Source organism: Stegastes partitus, unplaced genomic scaffold (assembly GCF_000690725.1).
Source record: "Stegastes partitus isolate 25-593 unplaced genomic scaffold, Stegastes_partitus-1.0.2 Scaffold284, whole genome shotgun sequence".
Lineage (NCBI taxonomy): Eukaryota > Metazoa > Chordata > Actinopteri > Pomacentridae > Stegastes > Stegastes partitus.
In genome coordinates, this window is record NW_007578015.1 from 304897 (window position 1) to 324508 (window position 19612).

The 19612-nt window shown below is 44.6% G+C and overlaps 1 protein-coding gene across 1 annotated transcript in view; it reads right to left on the reverse strand.

Moving 5' to 3' along the window:
* Positions 1-19612, reverse strand: part of LOC103357967 (receptor tyrosine-protein kinase erbB-4) — a 300821-nt gene that overhangs the window by 73236 nt on the left and 207973 nt on the right. Inside the window, exons 4-12 of the mRNA XM_008282741.1 lie at positions 16069-16203; positions 14769-14834; positions 13149-13267; positions 12342-12483; positions 11553-11666; positions 8651-8777; positions 6852-6925; positions 4528-4618; positions 3711-3910 (exon numbers count right to left, since the gene is read on the reverse strand). Of these exons, the coding sequence (XP_008280963.1) occupies positions 3711-3910; positions 4528-4618; positions 6852-6925; positions 8651-8777; positions 11553-11666; positions 12342-12483; positions 13149-13267; positions 14769-14834; positions 16069-16203 (1068 nt within the window). The remainder of the gene's footprint in view (positions 1-3710; positions 3911-4527; positions 4619-6851; positions 6926-8650; positions 8778-11552; positions 11667-12341; positions 12484-13148; positions 13268-14768; positions 14835-16068; positions 16204-19612) is intronic.

Here is a 19612-nt window from a genome sequence, read left to right on the forward strand (position 1 = left end):
GGTTTAAAAAGCATGACATTTACAAAAAAAGCTACACAATTTACCACATCAAGAGGCAATAAAAACAGAAAAAAATGCTGGATTTTCAACTTTTCCGACAGTCCTTGAACTAACCACGAGTGGGTTTCGATTCTATTGAGCAAAACAATCAAATCTCATTTTTCAAAAATGTATTGTAAGTCAAAAATTTGCCAAAAACTAACCATTTGCACTAACCAAAATCTGCACAAAACAAAAATTTATATGCTTCTCCGTGCAACTGTGACGTCACGAGTGGTTCAGTCGCACAAACGGTCACATGACAAAAATTCAGAGCGTTTTTAGCGGAGCTCGGCTGAACTGCAGGCAGTGTTAGCACGGAGGAAATTAAAAATATAAGTCGGGACTAGTAAAAAGTAATATGCTTAGCCACATTTTTTACAGTCATGATAACACCTGTGAGGATATTCCAGTTTATTTTAGGTTTGTAAATTTAATATTCCAAGAAATTCAACTAGTTTTTTGTTTTCTTTTAATGGTTTATGGCATTATAATTATAATATCCTTCTGAGTTCTTTCTACTTGTAGCAGTGGACTTATTACTACACTGTAAAATGAGCTAAAAATGTACCAGGAGTGATGTTTGGGATTCACAGGGTTCACTTATAGATTTAAAGTGTTTGCGCTCACAGTTTGCGTCCTCCTGCATTCACTACTGGGAGACGAGTCGGCGCCGGGTGCACGTTTCTGCTCATTTGTATGTACGCGTTCGGGTCTCGCCGAGGGCTGCCCATCTGCAAACATTGGTATTCCCTCACACCTCTGCATTTTAAGAACACCCCGACCAGAACCCCTCTGAACCCCGGCAATCAATGCTGTTTATCTCGGCACAGACGATCCCCCCCACGTCTCCTCCTCGCCAGCGTGGCCCGGCGGGGGTCGAACCCTTTGTCAACAACGTGGCGGTCAATGGCAGACGGCGGGTCGGGCCTAATGAAGAAGCCTGTGTAAGGTCCCCGTCGATCGAACTCTTCCACACACACACCGCACTCATTAGCCGACTAATGATATCAACCGCAGCGAGGCAGGAAAGGAAAAACCCGAGTTATCTGGTGATCTCCACCTGGCAAACACACCTGACACGTCATGAAAGGGTAACAAATGGTACAAATAAGACCAAGCCGGTGATTAATAAGACCAATATTCTTTTTTATTAGCCTGTTCCTCGTTCCGTCAGGTCCCCGCTTCCCCGTGGCTGTCGGCGAGTCCAACCCGCCTCGCCGCGTGACGCATTGAGTGTCGCGGCGAGCCGAGCGAGAGACGCCCGTGGTGCCGTTGCCTTGGAAACGGCGGCGTCAATGTGCGAAGGCTGGGGGGGCGGAGCCGGGAGTCGCGGAGATATGTGGGGGGAATCAAAGTTTGGAATTAATTAGAGTGCAGACGGGAGGGAAAATAAAGAGAACGGGAGGGTTTAATAGGTGTACCGACACACACACTCGTTTCCACCGGCGCTGGAGGCTGCTTGGTTTTAGCATCACTGGCAGAACAAAGCACAAAGGTTCCCCACAGTTCACCCTCCGATCTCTTATCTTTATCTTGTTATAAGGTCAAGGCCACACACGTTGTATCTTGTTTTTCTCAGAACAGTCCGGCTCTGTAACGCCATCCATCCGTCATCTATACACCGCTTAATCCTCACTAGGGTCGCAGGGGGGCTGGAGACTATCCCAGCTGGAGAACCTGGAGAGAACCCACGCTACACGGGGAGAGAACATGCAAACTCCATGCAGGTGTCTTAACCAGGATCTTCTAGCTCAGCGGTCCCCAACCACCGGGCCGCGGACCAGTACTGGGCCGTGGGTCATTGGTACTGGGCCGCACAGAAAGAAAAAAAAAAAAACAAAAAAAAAAACATTTGATTGGTTTATTTTTATTTCCAGTGGAGTCTGCAGGGTGTTTTATTTTGAAAAATGACTCGTCTTCCCGTCGCGTCCGTCTTGTTTCTCGCACTTGACTCTTGTTAGTTTTAATGCTAACCGCTAACCGCTGCCGAAATAAATAAGAAAACAAACATCTCAGGAGAGCTTCTTTGGAAAGAGACTCGATACTGAGACGGAAACCCATATTTAACAAGCAATTTTATTAATTTAGGAAACTTTTTAATAGTAGAAACAATTATTTTTTGTGCAATGACCGGTCCGTAGAAAATGTTCCTGATTAAAATCGGTCCGTGATGCAAAACGGGTTGGGGACCACTGTTCTAGCTAACCACCGGGCCACTGTGCATCATATTTGATACATGAGGTTTTGAGATATTTTTATCCTTCCTACTAAACCTGATGGACACAATCAGACCCATTGAGTGCAGCGATAACCCACCATTGATCAGTAACTCATGCCGGATGTAGCAAAAATGCTACAAATTCAAACTCGTGTGTAAAAATTAATCATATTTACTCATGTAAATTGTCAGACGGTTCAGTAAACACTCAAAAAATGAGAATTTTCTTGCAGTTATTTCACATTTCAGACATAAGAACAGCTTTTATCCCGTAACCCTGCTGAACAGCTGAGCCATTCTCAGGCATAACTGTTAATTGCACCACTGTACCGACATGTGTTCTGCTTAGATGTCTAAATTCTTGTATATATTTTCTTCCTTTCTATAGTTATATTACTTTATTTTCCTATTCTATCATTCTCCTGAGCCGAAACCAAATCCCTTGCACGCCGTGTACGTACTCCGCCATTAAAGCTGATTCTGAGAGCATCCAGATCTTCCATCATCTTCCTACACTTACATTGGCCTTTTTATTATTATTTTTATTTTTTTAAATCAAAGACAGCACGTATTTATATTGTGGAATTGTTGTGTTTTACATGCATCTTACTGTAAAACGCTCTCAGTAGAGATTTAACAATCGCGTCGGGGACGATCGCAACCCGGCAACATCAGAAGTAGGACGGGGAATACTTTTCATCTGAGAAGCTGGAGGATAAAAGCGCTTAGTTCCTAATGGATGAACAAAATGTCGTTACCGGGGTTATGTTATTTCAAAACTGCACTGCTCTTTGTAACGGCTGGTATTATTGGAAATGGGAGGTTATGTTCCGAATGGGACTTCTTGACTTGGAGAAAAGGAAACTTTGCAGAAGTTCTATCTGTCTTTAAAGAGTTTCTACTGCAATGCATTGGTCGTAAAGTAGCATTTCAAAAACAAGGACAGAGGAGGAGATGTAGGTTCTAACTGTGATCTAATTTGCTGTGAATTCAAAGCAACACTTCATTACTGGTTTCATGTAACAACACCTCGCTGCGACAAATACTTCGAGAGTAATTCAGCTGAGGAAAGGAGGACGAATCCGCAATCCGCAAGGGTTAAACCCCCCAAAATCCTCTGTTTTCTGTAAACCCAGCTCAAATTAAACATGCATCTTCTGCCGAGCGTCTGCGATGGAAGAATTAAGTCTCGGCCGCTCAGGAGACTTCATGTTTGTCTTCAGTTATTTATTTACTTTTGGAGGATGTGGCTGGCTGCTGCCATTGAAATGTTGCCCAGTGCAATCAAAAAAAAAAAAGCTCTCCAAAAATAAACCACTTCAAAATTTTAAACATCCTGCATAATCATGTGGAGACGTTGCAATATAGCTCTAAATTCTTTCATCAGAATCTGCAGCACAAACGGTGAAAAATTCAGGAACGCCGCCGCCGCCGCCTCGCCGCTACTCACTGCATTCCCTTGGATCTCGGTTGTTGCGGATGAGGACTTTTTGGCTCGGCGTCCTGAAGAGCGACGTCCAGTTGACGGTGTTGTAGAAGCACAGGCGGCTGTTGTTGAAGATGTAGACGTTTCCGGCGCTGATCTCGTCCAACGACTGAAACTGCAGAGAGGAGATCCAACGCTGCTTCAGGATCAGGAGGGAGATGCCGCTTCCGCTGCAAGAAGAAGGAGGAAATTAGGATGTAAAGATGGAGAGGAGAGAGAAGGGAGAATAAAGGATTGATTTTAACAAGATGGGAAATTTAGGATGAAAACACAGCCAAAGGTGGAGTTAAGTGGAGGATTAGATGGTGAGAAAGAATGGGATCAATGAGAAGAAAGAGGGACGACAAAGTTACAAAAAAGTACAACAACAACTATAATGAGCAAGATGCAGAAGGTTCCTCCGGCTCTAACGAAACACCGCCGGGCTACATGTTCATCAGCGGCGTTTTGAGCAAACAAGGCCGGACCTCCTTCGGCTCTGCCAGCGTTATCCCTCGGATCTGCCACTTGTAAGCAAACACAGAACCTGTTATCAAAACAGGGCTAATCAAAGCTGTGTGACAGCAGCGCTTCAAAGAGCTTCTGTGCGCAGCGAGACAGGCCGGCGGCTCAGCAAGCTCCGACAGCGAGCGTCACGATGCGAAAAGAAAACAACGAGAATGGCTGTGATGGGATCTGAACTCGAACATGTTAAAAAAAAAAGTGACGCGGAACATGAGCGGTAAGTGGTGTCGCTGTAAGGTCGACTTAACCGAGAGAGATGGTGTGAATGTGGTCGTACCTGTACAGAGATCTGCCTCCGATGGTTGCCAGGCTGGAGAAAACGCTCAGATCGGTCATGTTCTCAGGCCAAGACTGGATGTTGAGGTAACCTAAAGACACAGCAAGAAACACTGTTGATTAGCAAAACCTTTTATTTCCCTGATAGTATTCACTTTGAAGCTCTTGTTGCTTCAGAACAATCTCAGCTTTACAGATCTTTTAGGATTTGTCTAGATGATTTTGTATATTAGCCTTTATATTAGGCCGGCTACAAACTAGTCCACAGCTAACTACACTGTTCGACTTGAATCTAATAAAGTTTACTGTGCGTTGATTGCACGATGAAAACGAATGAATGCGAATAAAACGGCATAAACGTGCGGCATCCATCCACGAAAAAGAAACTTGCAAAGCATGAACGGAGCCCTCGCACTTGCGGCATTTATGTGTTTGGAGAGAAATCCAAAAAAAACGGAGGAGAAGGAGGAGAATGTGGAAAGACTTGGGATGCCACTTTTGCAAAGGGAGCTAGTTTCGCGCTGATCATTTCATGCTGCATTTCTATTGGTTAGTTAGTTCACGTAGGTTGCAGTCACATGATGAGATGATTACCCACATTTCTGTCAGAGTTTTATCGCAGGTTGTCGCAAGACAATGACAACTGCCGTCCTTGAACCTGCCTCACAGCGCGACATAGGACCACCGATTTAGAGCCAAGACCAAAGATATCATCATGATTCTCTCACGATTCTTATCTTTGGGACGGCCGAAAATCGCACAGTGTGTCACCGGCTTTAAGTGGGAAAAAAATAGTCGCATCACATTTGTGTCACCAAAAAAATGCCGCTTGAATATATATCCGGATACCACCACAACAACTACATACTCTGATGTTTGGGTCCAGTCCTCGTTGCTTCAGAACAATCTCAGCTATCCAGATTTTTTAGGATTTGTTATGTTTATTTTTTATATTAAGGGAAAAAAACTGCATTTATGTCACCAAATAAAAGCTGGCATTACCGATATCTTTTCATAACTGTGTCGGGGAGATTGTGTGGAATCTGTCGATATCAGAACCATGACGGGGAAAATGTTTTCAAGGGGCCTCCTATGGCCAGTTTGCCCCGAGCCCCTCCAGAGTCTAGGAACACCACTGCCGACCACGACTTTGGGATTATTGCAATGTATTGTTCATTTTTCACACAAAGTAGGAAATAACTTGCTGTCATTTGGAAACTGGACGACTTTTTGGAGACACAACGAGCATCGGCCATAACGGTAAGCTCTGCTGTATATTGTAATTAGAGCTGTGTTACGCATAATGAAGACTTATTCACCTTCTTCATAACATTATTGCTCCAGTACGAGCAAACAAGCACAATTACAATCAGCTCTTTCTCATAATATAATATAAGGACATGACTGCGTAGCTTCTTGTGATTGCATTGCACAGACATTATGTGCATATGTAGTTATTAAATATCAATGCAATGATGATTTGGTGAGTATAACGAGCGCGGAGATGCACATACAGCCGGTTCTAACTGTCGCTACATTTGGTGTAAACTCTGTCGCACGATGTCTTAATAAACACTTTCTAATCAAGGAGAAGGGACGCGAGCGTTCGTCGGGCTCTAATGGGTTAAGTAGCCCTAATTTTTTCTTCATACAGTGAATGGATAATTAACAACCATCATGAAGGTATTATTTTAAGTAGAAATAGTGAAAGGAAGAAAGAGTGGGGGGGGAGCAAAAAAAAAAAAAAAGGAAAGTGTTTTCGATGAGGAACAAGTTCAGCGAAGAACCCATTCCTCGCTGAAAATGTGCGAGGGAGAGGACAATATACGTTAATTAAAAGAATGGATTTAATATTCTGCGCAATTTGTCCGGTTGCACTTGCCTTTAATGACAGATTATATCAAATCAGCATCTGTGGAAACGACATTAAAAGGGATAGAGCAGGAAATGGCTGGGATAGAACGGCCATTGCTCTTTCTTATTGCTTAGGTTTTCATTATGAAAATGCAGCTTCGCTCCATTAGCTGTTTGGCTCAACTGCAAGTCGCAGTTTAATATGACAAAAGGGTTTGTATACGAGGTATTGCTCATCCCTTAAGGCCTCTAATAGCTAATGAATAAATACACACACAGGGATGCACACACACACACACACACACTGAAAGCATATAGCATGCACACAATCGTATTATATCCACAAGAGCATCTTTTAGAGTTCACTGACAAAACCCAGCTTTCCTCTTCTTTTGCTACTTCAGAGGCCAAACAATTCACACGAGCACTAATAACGTCGTTATTAGCTGTTCCGAGGCGACGCCGCCTTACCTGTGATCTCCTTCACGGTGCGGAAAACGTTGAGGCGCTCGGGGTCCAAGGGTCCGATGCCGTGATACATGTCCCTGAAGGAAACAGCAAAGCAGTTAATGGCTACGAAAGGCAGAGAAACCGATGCACCTGAAGGCATCGTTGAGAAAATGTGTTCTCCGAGCAAAGGTGGGACGTTCGCGGTCCTGCATCATCCTGTCCTCGGAGCCTCGGGGCGCTTTGGTTTTTGATTGAACGGGGAACGGCGCTTGTTGACCTTCCCGAGCCAGATTCTCTCCGACGCTATGGGATGTGAGTTTAGAAGTGTTTGAACCCGTCTCCAGGGCTATGTTACTTGCAACACATCGACAAGTAGCAATCAAAAGCTGCTCTGATATAATATTTTTAGATTAAAAGTAAATAACTATATGTCATTTTAAAGCTGTTGCCTGTGGAGAGAAACAATTAAGCTCAACCCAACAGCAGACAGACGTGGGGCGCGGTCCAGCACCCACATTTCCCTACAATATATATATAGAAAAAATGTTAGCGTGTCCCAGTATGTCACATGCAGTATGCCAGAAATAAGGACGAGTCTGCAGTCTGGAAGCCTGACCCAGAATCCTCGACGCAACAGCAGAAACAAGCCTGAGTGTATAAACAGATGGCAGCAACAGTCATTGCACAACGTTGTGAGCAAGTGTCCCAGTTGTAATACACACTGTGTGCAACAGTATGGACGCTGCAAGGGCAGCTGTGCTAAAAGTAAAACTTTATTTTAGCAGGATTTAGCGGCTCTAGAGGCAAAAATGTTACCAATGGAGGTGGTGGAGACCAAAACGGAGATAAATGAGAGTGGACTCAGCAGGACTAATCGGGATTAAATGAATCATTGTCATAGTAATCCACATTAAAATCGATATTGAAACGCTTTCTTTTTAAATTATTATTTGTTGTTGTTTATTATATATGCATTACCGCAAAAATCCTCATGAAGTCAGAAGATTTGCAAAGATTGACAGATGTCTTGAATCTACCGATGCAAACTTCAAGAGCAGAACTGTGTCTTAACGTCTATACTTTTAGACTTCAAAAAGGGTAATGTCATACTACCGTCATGGCTAACTGTCATGTGGTGCACACCCACCACGCTCAGTCAAACCCATAGACTGTATAAAAGATGGACGTAGCTACCCGTTGGTTCCTGCACTGAGAAAATGAAGCCAGGGTTTTGCTACTTCCTGGTTGACATCTTGGATTTTTGGTGACGCAAAAATCGTCGGAGGGGGGGCGGAGCAGCGATTGGTCAGACGGATTGAGAGGCAGGCCCTCTCTGCCCGCCCACATTTACCGCCTTCTGCTCGCTTCGTCTGCATCGTCGACTGTCAATCAAGCCAGCCACGCCCCTTGCCCCGCAAAATGTTGACGATTTTTAAAAAATTCAGTATTGATTTATTTTCAGATTGGCCACCTGATCTCTGGATTTGACCATGAAAACTAATTTTTTTTTAAAAATCCTGAGTTGTAGGAATGCAGGATTTGGTGATCTGTGATCACTTCTTTTCCAATTCAAGTCTATGGGAGCCAGAGCTTTTTGGAGCCAGCAGTTGGCAGACGCAGGTTTTGACACTTCCGGGTTGGCTTCATTTTTCAGGGCTGGTTGCTACGTCCATCTTTTATACCGTCTATGGTCAAACCTCAGAATATTCAGCCATCGACACTCTGAAGCCCCCAAACTGGTATTTAGAAGAGCAGCTAATAGGCGACGTGTTCACCATTTCAGCATTATGACAACGTTGTGTTTGCACCTTCTCACTTACCCTTTAATGCCAGTGATGAGGAAGATGAGGTTGCCGTTGATCTTGGTGCAGTTGACGAACTTCTCGATGTTGCTGGCGTCCACCGTTTGCGCCGTCTGCAGGCTCCCCGTCCCGATGCCGTCGCACACTGACGAAGCACGCAATCATACATTATTCACAAATAATTACCTTTTTTTAAAGTTGTTTCAGGTGCGAACAAATTACCTGCCGCCGCGTCCTTGTGTGGCGGAGGCCCCGTTTTGAGAAAACCACTATTAGCCATTTGTCACTTTAATTTTTTATTCTCTTTTATGAGAATGTAGCCCCTGCTTTGGGTGCATGATTCAAGGCCGTTGCCCCCACCACCCACCACCCACCCTCTCCATGCATTGGAATTCTTTTGATGAAAGCACGGGCCAATCCGCAGCCAATTCCTCCCTATAATGAATTCATTACATCTGCATTAATTACACTTGCGGTCTAGTGTGAGCCAAGTATTTCTGACAGAGGCGGAGGGGATGATGAATAAGGCTGGCATTAAGTGGTGTAACCAGTTTTTGATAGTGATTTATACCAACCAATTCCATATCTGAAATGTTAATTTGTTATCATTTCCCACAGTTCCTTGGGCTATCCCTCATTAACCCCTCCCTGCCATGTGACGATGTAATCAAGAGATTAGCCAATCAATGGATGCTGCGGCTCGTACACGGTGGGGCCCCTGAAGGAAAACACCGTTGCCTCTCCGAAGAGAAAGGGCAGATCAGTTACCTTTGTGAGAACAATATGATGAAGGGGCTAATCCGCCGTATTGAACCCAAGTAATGCGGTTTAATTTTACATTAGGCATTTCAGGCATTTAGCTGATGCTCCTGCCGCAAAATGACTCGTAATTACTGAGCAGGTAAGAGCAGCTCCTCGTTACGGGTCCATCTTAATTAACGTGTCGTCTGTGTTGGGGATGAAACATCTGACCTTCATTTATGCTGAATTTAACATATTTATCCTGCAGGATGCAATGAGTGCACACTGGATTCGCAGTCATAAGAGAAGAAGCATAAACAGAATACTTAACCTAAAGCTTACTGTGTGTAAGAAGAAAGACTATTCAGGGATGAACATTTTTAGAAATGTAGATTTTTAGGGAAGGGGCTTCAATCGATAAATCAACTGTAAGTAGATTTAGTGCAATACATAAGAAAAAAATCTGGCTCCCATAGTAGTAAATTGCATTTCCTATAAAGCTTTTTAAGTAATTCCTGTGGGCTGCTGTTGATTCAGTATCATCACTGTTAGCATAAAGCTATTAGATTAAAATGTTTTAAGCTCTTGTACATACAGTAAATGCAGTGAAGTGGGCCAGCACATAGAGGAAGCAAAGGGGGAGGGGGAAAAAAAGTACCGAATAAAACCTGGCTTTCATCCCACCGAGCGGAACTTTTTCACATTACACATTGTGAACCGCATGTTCTGAACTTTACCTTCTCAGTAAAAAGCTCTCAGTCCATCTCTGCACACAACTCTTACAAGGCAAGAAGCACCACTCATGAGCGATGCAGGCAATGGGCGATAAAACACATCGCCACTAGATGAATCAAAACTGGAGTGGTGATAAAAGTTACTCCAAAGTGTCATCGTTTGAAAGGTTAATACCAGTGTAATTAAACCCGCGCCCCATTTTCCCATAGTTTTGGGTGTAAATGAGTGATGGGGACCAAAATGTTTGGAATTGGTCCAATATTGAGCAACAAGGATTCCACACTTCCTGGAGTGACTGTATTTCTTTGAAACCGATCCCAGTTGTCTTGGGTGGAGCTTAGCCCAGGATGCAGCAACGGTGCCCCTGCAAGTTAGTAGTGGGTTAACCAACTACTGGCTAATTAACCTAAAGAAGCAAGCAGGCCTGTCTTTTTGCACAATCCAAATCTTCTACAAAACGACGTTCTGCTCAGACTGCTGTTTCTAGAAGTTAAAGGGGTTTTGAAAGCTTTCAAATAGTGACTTCTGACACATGTTAGACCATTCTCTGCAGACATTCTTTATTCAGAAACATAATAGTTTAATCACAATCTGAGCCTGTCGAACAAAAAAGAGCACTTTTATTTGGATATATGCTAGACTAGTTTAAGCATTTAAGCACCCAAGTGTGGGAAAATAAGGCTCAGGTTTGAAAAAAATACTAAAACCTTCAGACTAAAGGTGCGATTTGGCACCAAAACACAGTCACATTTTTCCCACAAATGTCTTATGTTTACACAAAATCATAATTTTAGCAATTTTGATGTGCCTGGTTGGAGAAATAGTTGCCCAAGGTGCAAAAAATCAAAATAAAGTCCTATTAAAGGAAATAAAATAAACTAAAATACCAATTTGTCTCCTGACAAAATGAAACTTGGATTTATTTAAACTCATACGCCGCCATGTCTTCATGGGTTTTGCTACACACTCAGGGTTATGGTGGCTAATGTTAGCATGACACAGTTACTGCTGTAAACCTCTAAACCCCAACTTGGAATCAGATTTTTCCCCATCCAGACAAAAACTCTCTGACATGTTGTGTTGAAATTTCCAAGGACCTGAGTTTTGGCTTAGATTTGGTAAATGTTTCCAACAGAACGAGAAGTTACACCCAGTAGGCCCTGGAAAGTTGCAAATATTCTTTCTTTATTTTAGAGATCCTGGCTCTGATAAATGCTATGATTTCTCATAGGCATGCCTTTTAAACCCAGTTAAGGGTTTAGAGGGTTAATTGTGCAACTGCAAACTCATGACGGCCATTATTTGGCAAACGTTAAATCACTTAAATCTGCATGCGACACATGCATCTGCAACATCAGCCATCCAACTGCTACTGTAGCGTCTGCGTTCATGGGACTTTGCCAACTACATCGCTTAATATTCTGGACGGCATCGTGCGGTTTACCTTTAGGGCAGATGTCGGTACAAGGGATGCACATTTTGATTCGGTTCTCCTCCACTTCCATCTTGTTGCTGGGACACGCTCTGACACAGGAGCTGTGGTCCACCACGAAGTTATCTGACGGCAAAGAACACGAGCATTAGCCGGCTCCATCGCATACATGACACCTACGGGAAGATCTAACAATGTCCATTTTGCTTTAAATCAAAGTGCGGCATTTATTCTCGGAGCAATTTCCTAGAAGGACCCCCGCTAATGGCGAGAAATTGATTGTATTTTAATCACATTTGTATAATGATCAGAACTAATGGTCTGGGCCTATATTGCTCAGGAAAAGTAATGAATCAAATTAGCGCTCGGTGGCGTCGGCGGTGGAAAAGCGCGAGTGGCGTATGCTCATTTGATGATCAGTGGAACTTGAATATGCAATCTGTTGGCGTAGCTTGACTTTTAATGCACGCTCGCTGAATTACCGCTGCACTCTGACTCCGCAATCCGTGAAAGAAAGAACTAAGATTTGCTCTTTTTTTTTCTCCTTTTCCCCGAGCTGCCAGAAGCTGAAGCAGATGGTGTGGCAACTAGTTGATTGAGATACACAATTTATTTATGTTGGAGTAATTTATCTTGACTTGGAATAATTGTCTGGAGTCTAATTTCAGAATAGCGAGAGGATAAACGCTTCTTCAATAGACACCACCAGCGCTATAAAACTTAATTACGAGCTTCGTTACGAGCATCTATGTACCCGCAGTTACGGTGTTTGGGATCTTTGGTTGCCAACGCGTGACTTACGTGGACACTTCTTGACGCAGAAGGCTCCGTAGGTGTACTTGGCTCTGGGGTTGTGCTCCAGCTGGAAGGACGTCGGGTTGTAGACGAACGGCTGAGGGCACTGGGTCACGCACGCTCCGCTGTCGTTGAAATTGGTGCAAGCCTGCGAAATAGCAACCACAGTGAAGCCGAGAGTCGTGGACTCCCCCACCCCCCCATCCCTCTAAGTCGCTGGGAGTGAGAGAATATTGCAGCAGCATTTCATTTTTACGCCGACTGTGACACGCGACTCATGCAGCTGTCCCTCGTCTCTTTGAACACCAAATGGGAGAAAAATTGGAGCCATTGATCCACAGCCATGATGTAAATGGTGAAATGTTTTCCCATAAACCTCTTAAGTGTTTTGTCGTCTGTGGCCACAGGCTGAAACGGGGCTGTAATTGAATTGGATGAGCCTTCCCGTGAATTACAACTACAATATCAGCCCCGGCGCCGAGCACGAGTTCGCCAAACAGGACGAACTTGAGGTGATAAAAGGAGAGGGGGTGGGGGGGGGATATTAATTGGAACATTGAATCACCAATTTGTTCTTTTGAAGACTGCCGCCGTGGCAGACTTTTACGGCCTTGTAAAATGACAAACAATTCATCAGCGGGTAAACAAAGTGGATCTCTTTCGGATGACGGACAGATGTTGGAGTCGGGTGGCGAAGGGGGATGGAGTTCAGAGAGTTGGTGGAGGCAGAAATGAGAGAGATAAAGTAAAAAGAGAGGAGAAGGGAAGTTAAGGGAGGTATGAAAAGTGTGTGTGTGTGTGTGTGTGACGTACAAAGCAGTCCGTGTCCTTGGGGCCCGAGCAGCCGCCGGCACATTCGCGATGGCAGCAGTCACTGACGTAAGGCCCGAAGCATCGACCGTCACACTGCTCTGCACACACCGTTTTTGTCACTGCCCAGGAAGTGAAAAGACTGAATTTTAAAGGTCTGACACACACACACATGCATGCAGAGACAATATGCCGCCGCCCTCAACCTTCCCTTTTCGAGTGAGAAACATCATCTGATTGGGAATTCAAGAGGAAAAAAACACAACGAGGGGCTTCGGCAACCTAAAAGGTCAGACAAGTGGGTTTGTGACCACAAGATCACTGGCTTGAAAGCTCAGACGGACTTTAAAAGAAAAAAAAAAAACATGGAGCGCTGTCTCCTCTTTCAACAACTCCTCCTGAGGTGCCCTTGAACAAGCCTCTTGTCTTCAACAGCTAAATTTTGCAGGTATGACTCCTGAGGTGGCTTTTTCCTCGATAAATAAAGTTTGACAAAAACTCTTTGGATCTCATTGAAACATCATATTTAATCCCAACCTCGCCGACCCTTTTGGCCAAAGATGCCTTCCAGCCTGGGTTTTAATCGTTGCTATGCCAACTCGGTAACCAGGGAAACTCCTCCCACCCGCTTCCCGCCATTTTATCGCAACATTAGCTTAAAGGAAGCTACGGAAGCATGATCGGTAACGCGCGGCTTGTACCTATTGCATTAAAGTCGCTCCAACACTCGTCTCCCACACAGCATCGGTGGAGAAATACCAGCCAGCGAGTCAGCAGGAGCTCGAGGCTGAGGCATTAAAAACTGCTGTGCTCACTCTCTGCTGAGTTGCGAACATAATGATGCAGGAGTGAGAAAAAAAAAAGAAAGAAAGAAAGAAAAACACACACACAACAAGGCTCTGTAGTCTGTGTTAGTCTGAGAAAAACAGGCCAGTCCCTCGCTAGGTCTTTACAACATGAGTAGAACATCCTGTAATTATACGGAGAACTGACGTTCCTCCAGCCGCCCTGCTTCCTTTGTCGTCTTTGTGTCGGTTACCGTTTTCTTTTTTTTCTCCCCTCCGCTACTTTTGTGCTGTTACCGCCAGACAAACTTATATATCTTTCTTTTTTTTGTGTGTTATGTAGCAACATGCGATGGAAAAGTTATTTATTTCCAACAGTTGGCCATTTGTTTTCCTGTGTTCGACCTTGGTTCTCGGAGTAAATAAAAAATAAACGGGAAGAAAAAGCTCAAAAAAAAAAAAAAAAAGATGTTCTCACAAACCCAAAGATAATAAATCTATGTCAAAACAGATTAAAAGAGATTATAGATTATTCTAAAGCAGGCTGTGCTTCATCATCTCCTACCACTGTGTAAATACAGAGGGTCATTCCAACTTTTTTTTTATTGCTTTTATTCTTTTGTTTGCTTTTATTTATGGCGACGATTTGCATTTCGGCAGCTTATGCTAAGCTAACGCTAACCACATGAGGGCGGGTTCCGATTCTCTGATCTTAATCTTGACAGGAAAACTGGCTGTCCCCAAACTGCTGATCCTTTATTTTAGTATCTGCATCGGTTATAGCAAGTTAGCGGGCCTGGATTTTGTATTTTGTGTGTGTGTGTGTGTGCATGCTCACAGGTTTGACACTGGTCTTCCTGGTGGCCCCAGCAGCGTCCGTTGCACGAGCGATGGCAGCGTCTGCCTGCAAAAAAACAAACCGACAAACAACCATCATCTGCAAACTTGGAAACTCCTAATCGTCCACTCGCGCGCGACTCCTTAAAATGTCCCCCTCCTCCTCGAGCAGCGACAGTGACGGATCTCCTCGGCGACTTGCGGCCCTCGTGAGGAAAACCTGAGCATGAAAGACAGACTTCCACTCCCTCCCCTCCGTCAAGTGCTCGCAGGCAAAGTGGGACCTGACAGAGCACTCACAGCCTTCATTTGCTCGTGGCCCATCATCAAGACTTAATTGACTACGGGTTAATTACAGAGTAAGTGCGGCAGACTGTCACCGGGTCCTTTCAACCACTCCCACTGTGGGGTTGTTAATGTTAAATACTAACTACGGTTTGGCAAACGCGGGGCCCCCAATTTGGCAACCTCGACTCCCACACGCTCTTGTCATTTTTTTTTTTTTCTTTTTTGCCCACCTCCTCTGTTTCTTTGTTCCCGTCCCCCTCCTCCTCCTCCTCCTCCTCCGTCAGTGCCATCTAATCAACAAAATAACAATGTTTAACACACATTGTGCTCCAAAGTGTCTCCTCAAAACTTCCAGCTTCGCCGAGTCGACGCGGATTTTACTCCGTGAGGAGGCAACGAAAGGTCGTCAAAGACACTCCCAGCGTTTCCGCCATTTTGGTGCCTGAGCTGACCCCGTTGTTCACCCTGACACGCTTTGAGATAGAAAGCTTGGGGAAACCTCTCCCTGAAATTAGCACAAAAATAAAGGCTGGTAAATGTGCCGAAAAGTTTGAGAGCCTCTCGTCTTTTAACAGCCAGCTCTTCTGACACCGAATGTCCGCCGGATAGTGACGCCTGTTATGTCCAGAGCAGAGGGAAGCTGAGGGACTGCTGGGACCCAGAAGTGAGGAGGGGGACGGGCACCGAGGGAAGTGGGCAGCTTCAAACCGGCTGTCAGATTCACTGAGATTTAAAAAGAGCACAGCAGACAGCGGCTCCATGGGCCTCGCTGCAGAGCCGCTACCACACCACTACAATGGAAAGGTTCACACGTTGATCTAACGCTATGTGATTTCGCTTCCAAATGACCGCCAGGCAAACAGAATGAATAAAAAAAAAGAAAGGGATGGGGCATGACTGCTGCTGCTGCTGCTGCTGCTGCTGCTGGTGTGTGTGCATTTTTAGTGTGCGCCGCGCTGGGACGCCTTTACATTTGAATTCCATCCACCGGCTTTTTTCGTTGCCATACTCACATCCGAGGTTGCTGTTGTTGGACGGCACCACCAGCAGCTCGGCCTGAGGGTTCTTGATAATGTCACGCCAGTGGATGGTGTCGGCGTGGCACAGGAATTTGTTCTGGTCAACATAAACACCCCCGTTTAGAATTTCTGCACAAAGAAAGAAAGAGAGGCAGAGAGAGAGGAGAAAGAAACAGATAAATGAGCACATAGCTGTGGATATATAGCGCATGTACCCGATGGCAGGAAATCAATACTTCAAGGTTAACTCTTGTCGTTCCTTTGTCTCAAAGTAGCGCGCTGCACTCGCTGTTCCCTGAAGTGCATCCGCGCGTGACGATAAATGCTATTGACAAATGCACACAGTAATTCAATGCCGTGTCCAAAGACACCGATGTTTTATAAAGAGAGTGCTCCGTGATTGAAAAAGAATATATGCAAAACTACTATTCCCCCAATTAAGTCATTTAATTTCACTTTGGAGCGTCACGGGGAGACGCCACGTACTTGTTGTGTTAATTAAAAACTGCAACCGGCGCGTCCTGGATTTAGATGTATTTAAATCTTACACAGCTACGCTATTATCTTCAAGAAGGGGGCCTCCTCTCTTGGCTCAAATCATCAAAAAATAAAAATAAAATAAGGGATCGCAGCTTTGTTGACCCGCTCCCCATCGTCATTGCTATCGGAGCCAAAGACAAAGCCGCGCTCCTCATCCGGCAAATGCTTAATAGCAAAAATATGTTTCTTTTCAAGGACCGGTGCCCTTAACAGATGCCTGAGCATGGAGTGTGATAATAAATTCTAATCCCTCTCCCTGTTACTAATCCAGGTTTTGGATATAGACACAGAATGAAATGATGCTGCAGTAATCCCTCCACCCCACCACCACCATCTCGTCTCTTCTTCCAAGCTGTGACCTAAGGCAGAAGAGAAACAACAGCCCCCCATCAGGGCTCTCTCTATGGGACACCAGCTGACTGCATAATTTAACCTAGTTGGGGGGGATTTAGATGCAATCACCTTGTATCCCCGTCTCTTTGGATATGAAGTACGGGCCTGATTCCATGAAAGTACTTGTCATAATAAATGAAATTTTTCGGGAAAAAAAAAAAGAATGTGGTTCAGATTAGGGCTGGATTAGCTGAAGGTAAAGAAGGGCACTGTCTCTGCAGGCAGATTATTAACGGCGGGATGAGTTATGTGGACGATTCGGCGGCGGCGGCAGAGAAGCGCGCGCAGGAAGCTAATCATTACCATCCGACACCCTGATTAAGGAAGTGGGCCTTGGTGGAGACGGGGACATTTATTCAAAGCCCTCTTAGAGGTGACATGGCGCTCCGTCTGCCTGCTGAATGGCCTACAGCCGCGGCTTCGTGTAATCATGTTCCCGTCACAATGGACGATTTATCAGCGGGGTCGAGGGGTGGGAGAGTGTTTTACATTCGTGGATGGCGGGTGAGAAAAGGGACAAGCTTTATTCAAATAACACGCGGATTTCAAAACCGCATTTCTAGCTTCTTCCGAGCTGTCAATAGGTTAGAAAGCAGCTGCCCTTCAGCCCCTCCAAAGAGCCAAACAACAGGTTTTCTCAGGCGCACGGGGGGAAAAAAAAAAAGGTCAAGCGGGGATGGCATCCTCACAAAGGCAGCGATTTACACAATTCACTGTGATATAGTGAGACTGCATTTGTTTAGGACAACACAGCGGGGCTCCGGGTGATGGATCATCATCGCTCAGGAATGAACTCTTCCCACACCTGACTGGCAGCCGTCCTCGCCGGACAGCACGTGGCGAAGCCTTGAAGGAGTTCTAAATAATGTTTTTTTGGGGGATTTTAAATCCAGACTCAGCAGATGTCTCATATTTTGCAACCGCGACGGAGGATTTACGGCCGCTCGGCTTCGGCGAGGGTAACACCTTGAGTGTTTCATGCAACATCTGCGAGGGGAGGGAAAAAATACGATGATGGTGCAATGTTATGGGACACATGTGGTGGGAATAGAAGAATCGTGAAACTAATCGAATATCTGTCGGTATTTTCAAAATAAAATCGTGACTTGTTGATGAGGTAAAATTTAAATTCATGGGAAGGAGAAAACCACATTTCATCACAGTCCATCCAATTGTTCTCCACATATTTCACTGTAAACCCAAAAAAAACATAGAAAAGTCACAAGCACATGGCCTACAAACACATATATTTATAGGAGGCAAGTCTTAATGTCCACACTCCAACTATAAAGGTGTTCAAGAGGTTATTTTTCTAATCTAAAGCTCCACAATCTGCTTTGTGACTTGTTGATGAGGTAGAATTTAAATTCATGAGGAGGGGAAAGCATAATGTTTGCACCACATTTCATCACAATCCATCCAATTGTTCTCCAGCTATTTCACTGTAAACTCAAAAAAAACCATAGAAAAGTCACTAGCACATGGCCTACAAATACATATATTTATAGGAGGCAAGTCTTAATGTCCACAATCCAACTATAAAGGTGTTCACAAGGTTATTTTCTAATCTAAAGCTCCACACTCTGCTGTCTAATTAGCACACCAAGAGGTAATTCGGAGATACCTGCCTTTTAAAAGCTTCCGCCACCAAATGAAATAATTTCTACACTTGAAGCCTCTGAGCTATGACGTATAATCAATTCTGCTATTTTATGGGGAGCTGTTCAACCTGCCCAGCTCTGTCCCAAATGCTCTTTTAAATGCCTGAGTCAAGATTCCCCCTGCTAGCCGCGAGACAAATTGCCAACTCCGCTGTCCATCCAGGCAAGGGCACTAACTCTTCCAGCGGGATGACAAGCCCGTATGAGGTGGTCATTTATTAACGGGTGACAGTCCTTCGCCGCCGCCGCCGCCGCCGCCCGGCCCCCTGCTTCCTGCTCCACTGGCGCTAACCCCTCCTTGTGCTCCGCGATTCGATCTGAGGACGGGGAGGAGGAGAGCTACAGCCGAGCGTCCTCCGGCCCGACTCCCATCGCCCTCCCGTGATTCACGAGGTGGTCATAAAAGCTATTGTCCTGCATCGGAGGGTGAGAAGATGGAGAGGGGCAGGAGCAGGAAGAAGAAATGTTGCTCGCTCTAACCGGATTTCAAAATATAAATGGACCGAGCAGAATTTTTTTTTTTTTTACCAGTAATGAGGATGTAATACTCCGCTGATGAACTCGTGAAAGCTCCCTGAAAACAAGTTTATTTCATCCTGCTGAGAAATCAGATAAAATACAGAGAAACGAGGAGCATGCCGAGAATTAAATACAATTCATTTACGAAGTAGGAAATCAAGTTTTAAGTTAGTATAAGACGTTACAGTGTTGTTTAAGCTTTAATCCAATTCTTTGCACTCAAATTAATCCTCTCTGGTTGTTGATTAAACCCTCAAAACTCATTTATATGCATCCAAGTTGCATTTTTTTCCCCATAAAAATGAACAAAGTGGCTTAAATGTGACACTATATAGATGCACGTCCTGCAGCTCAAGCACACCAGCTCACCGAGAAGTCAAAACACTGCAGAATGACTACACAAACTGATTCTGAGGATGAAAAAT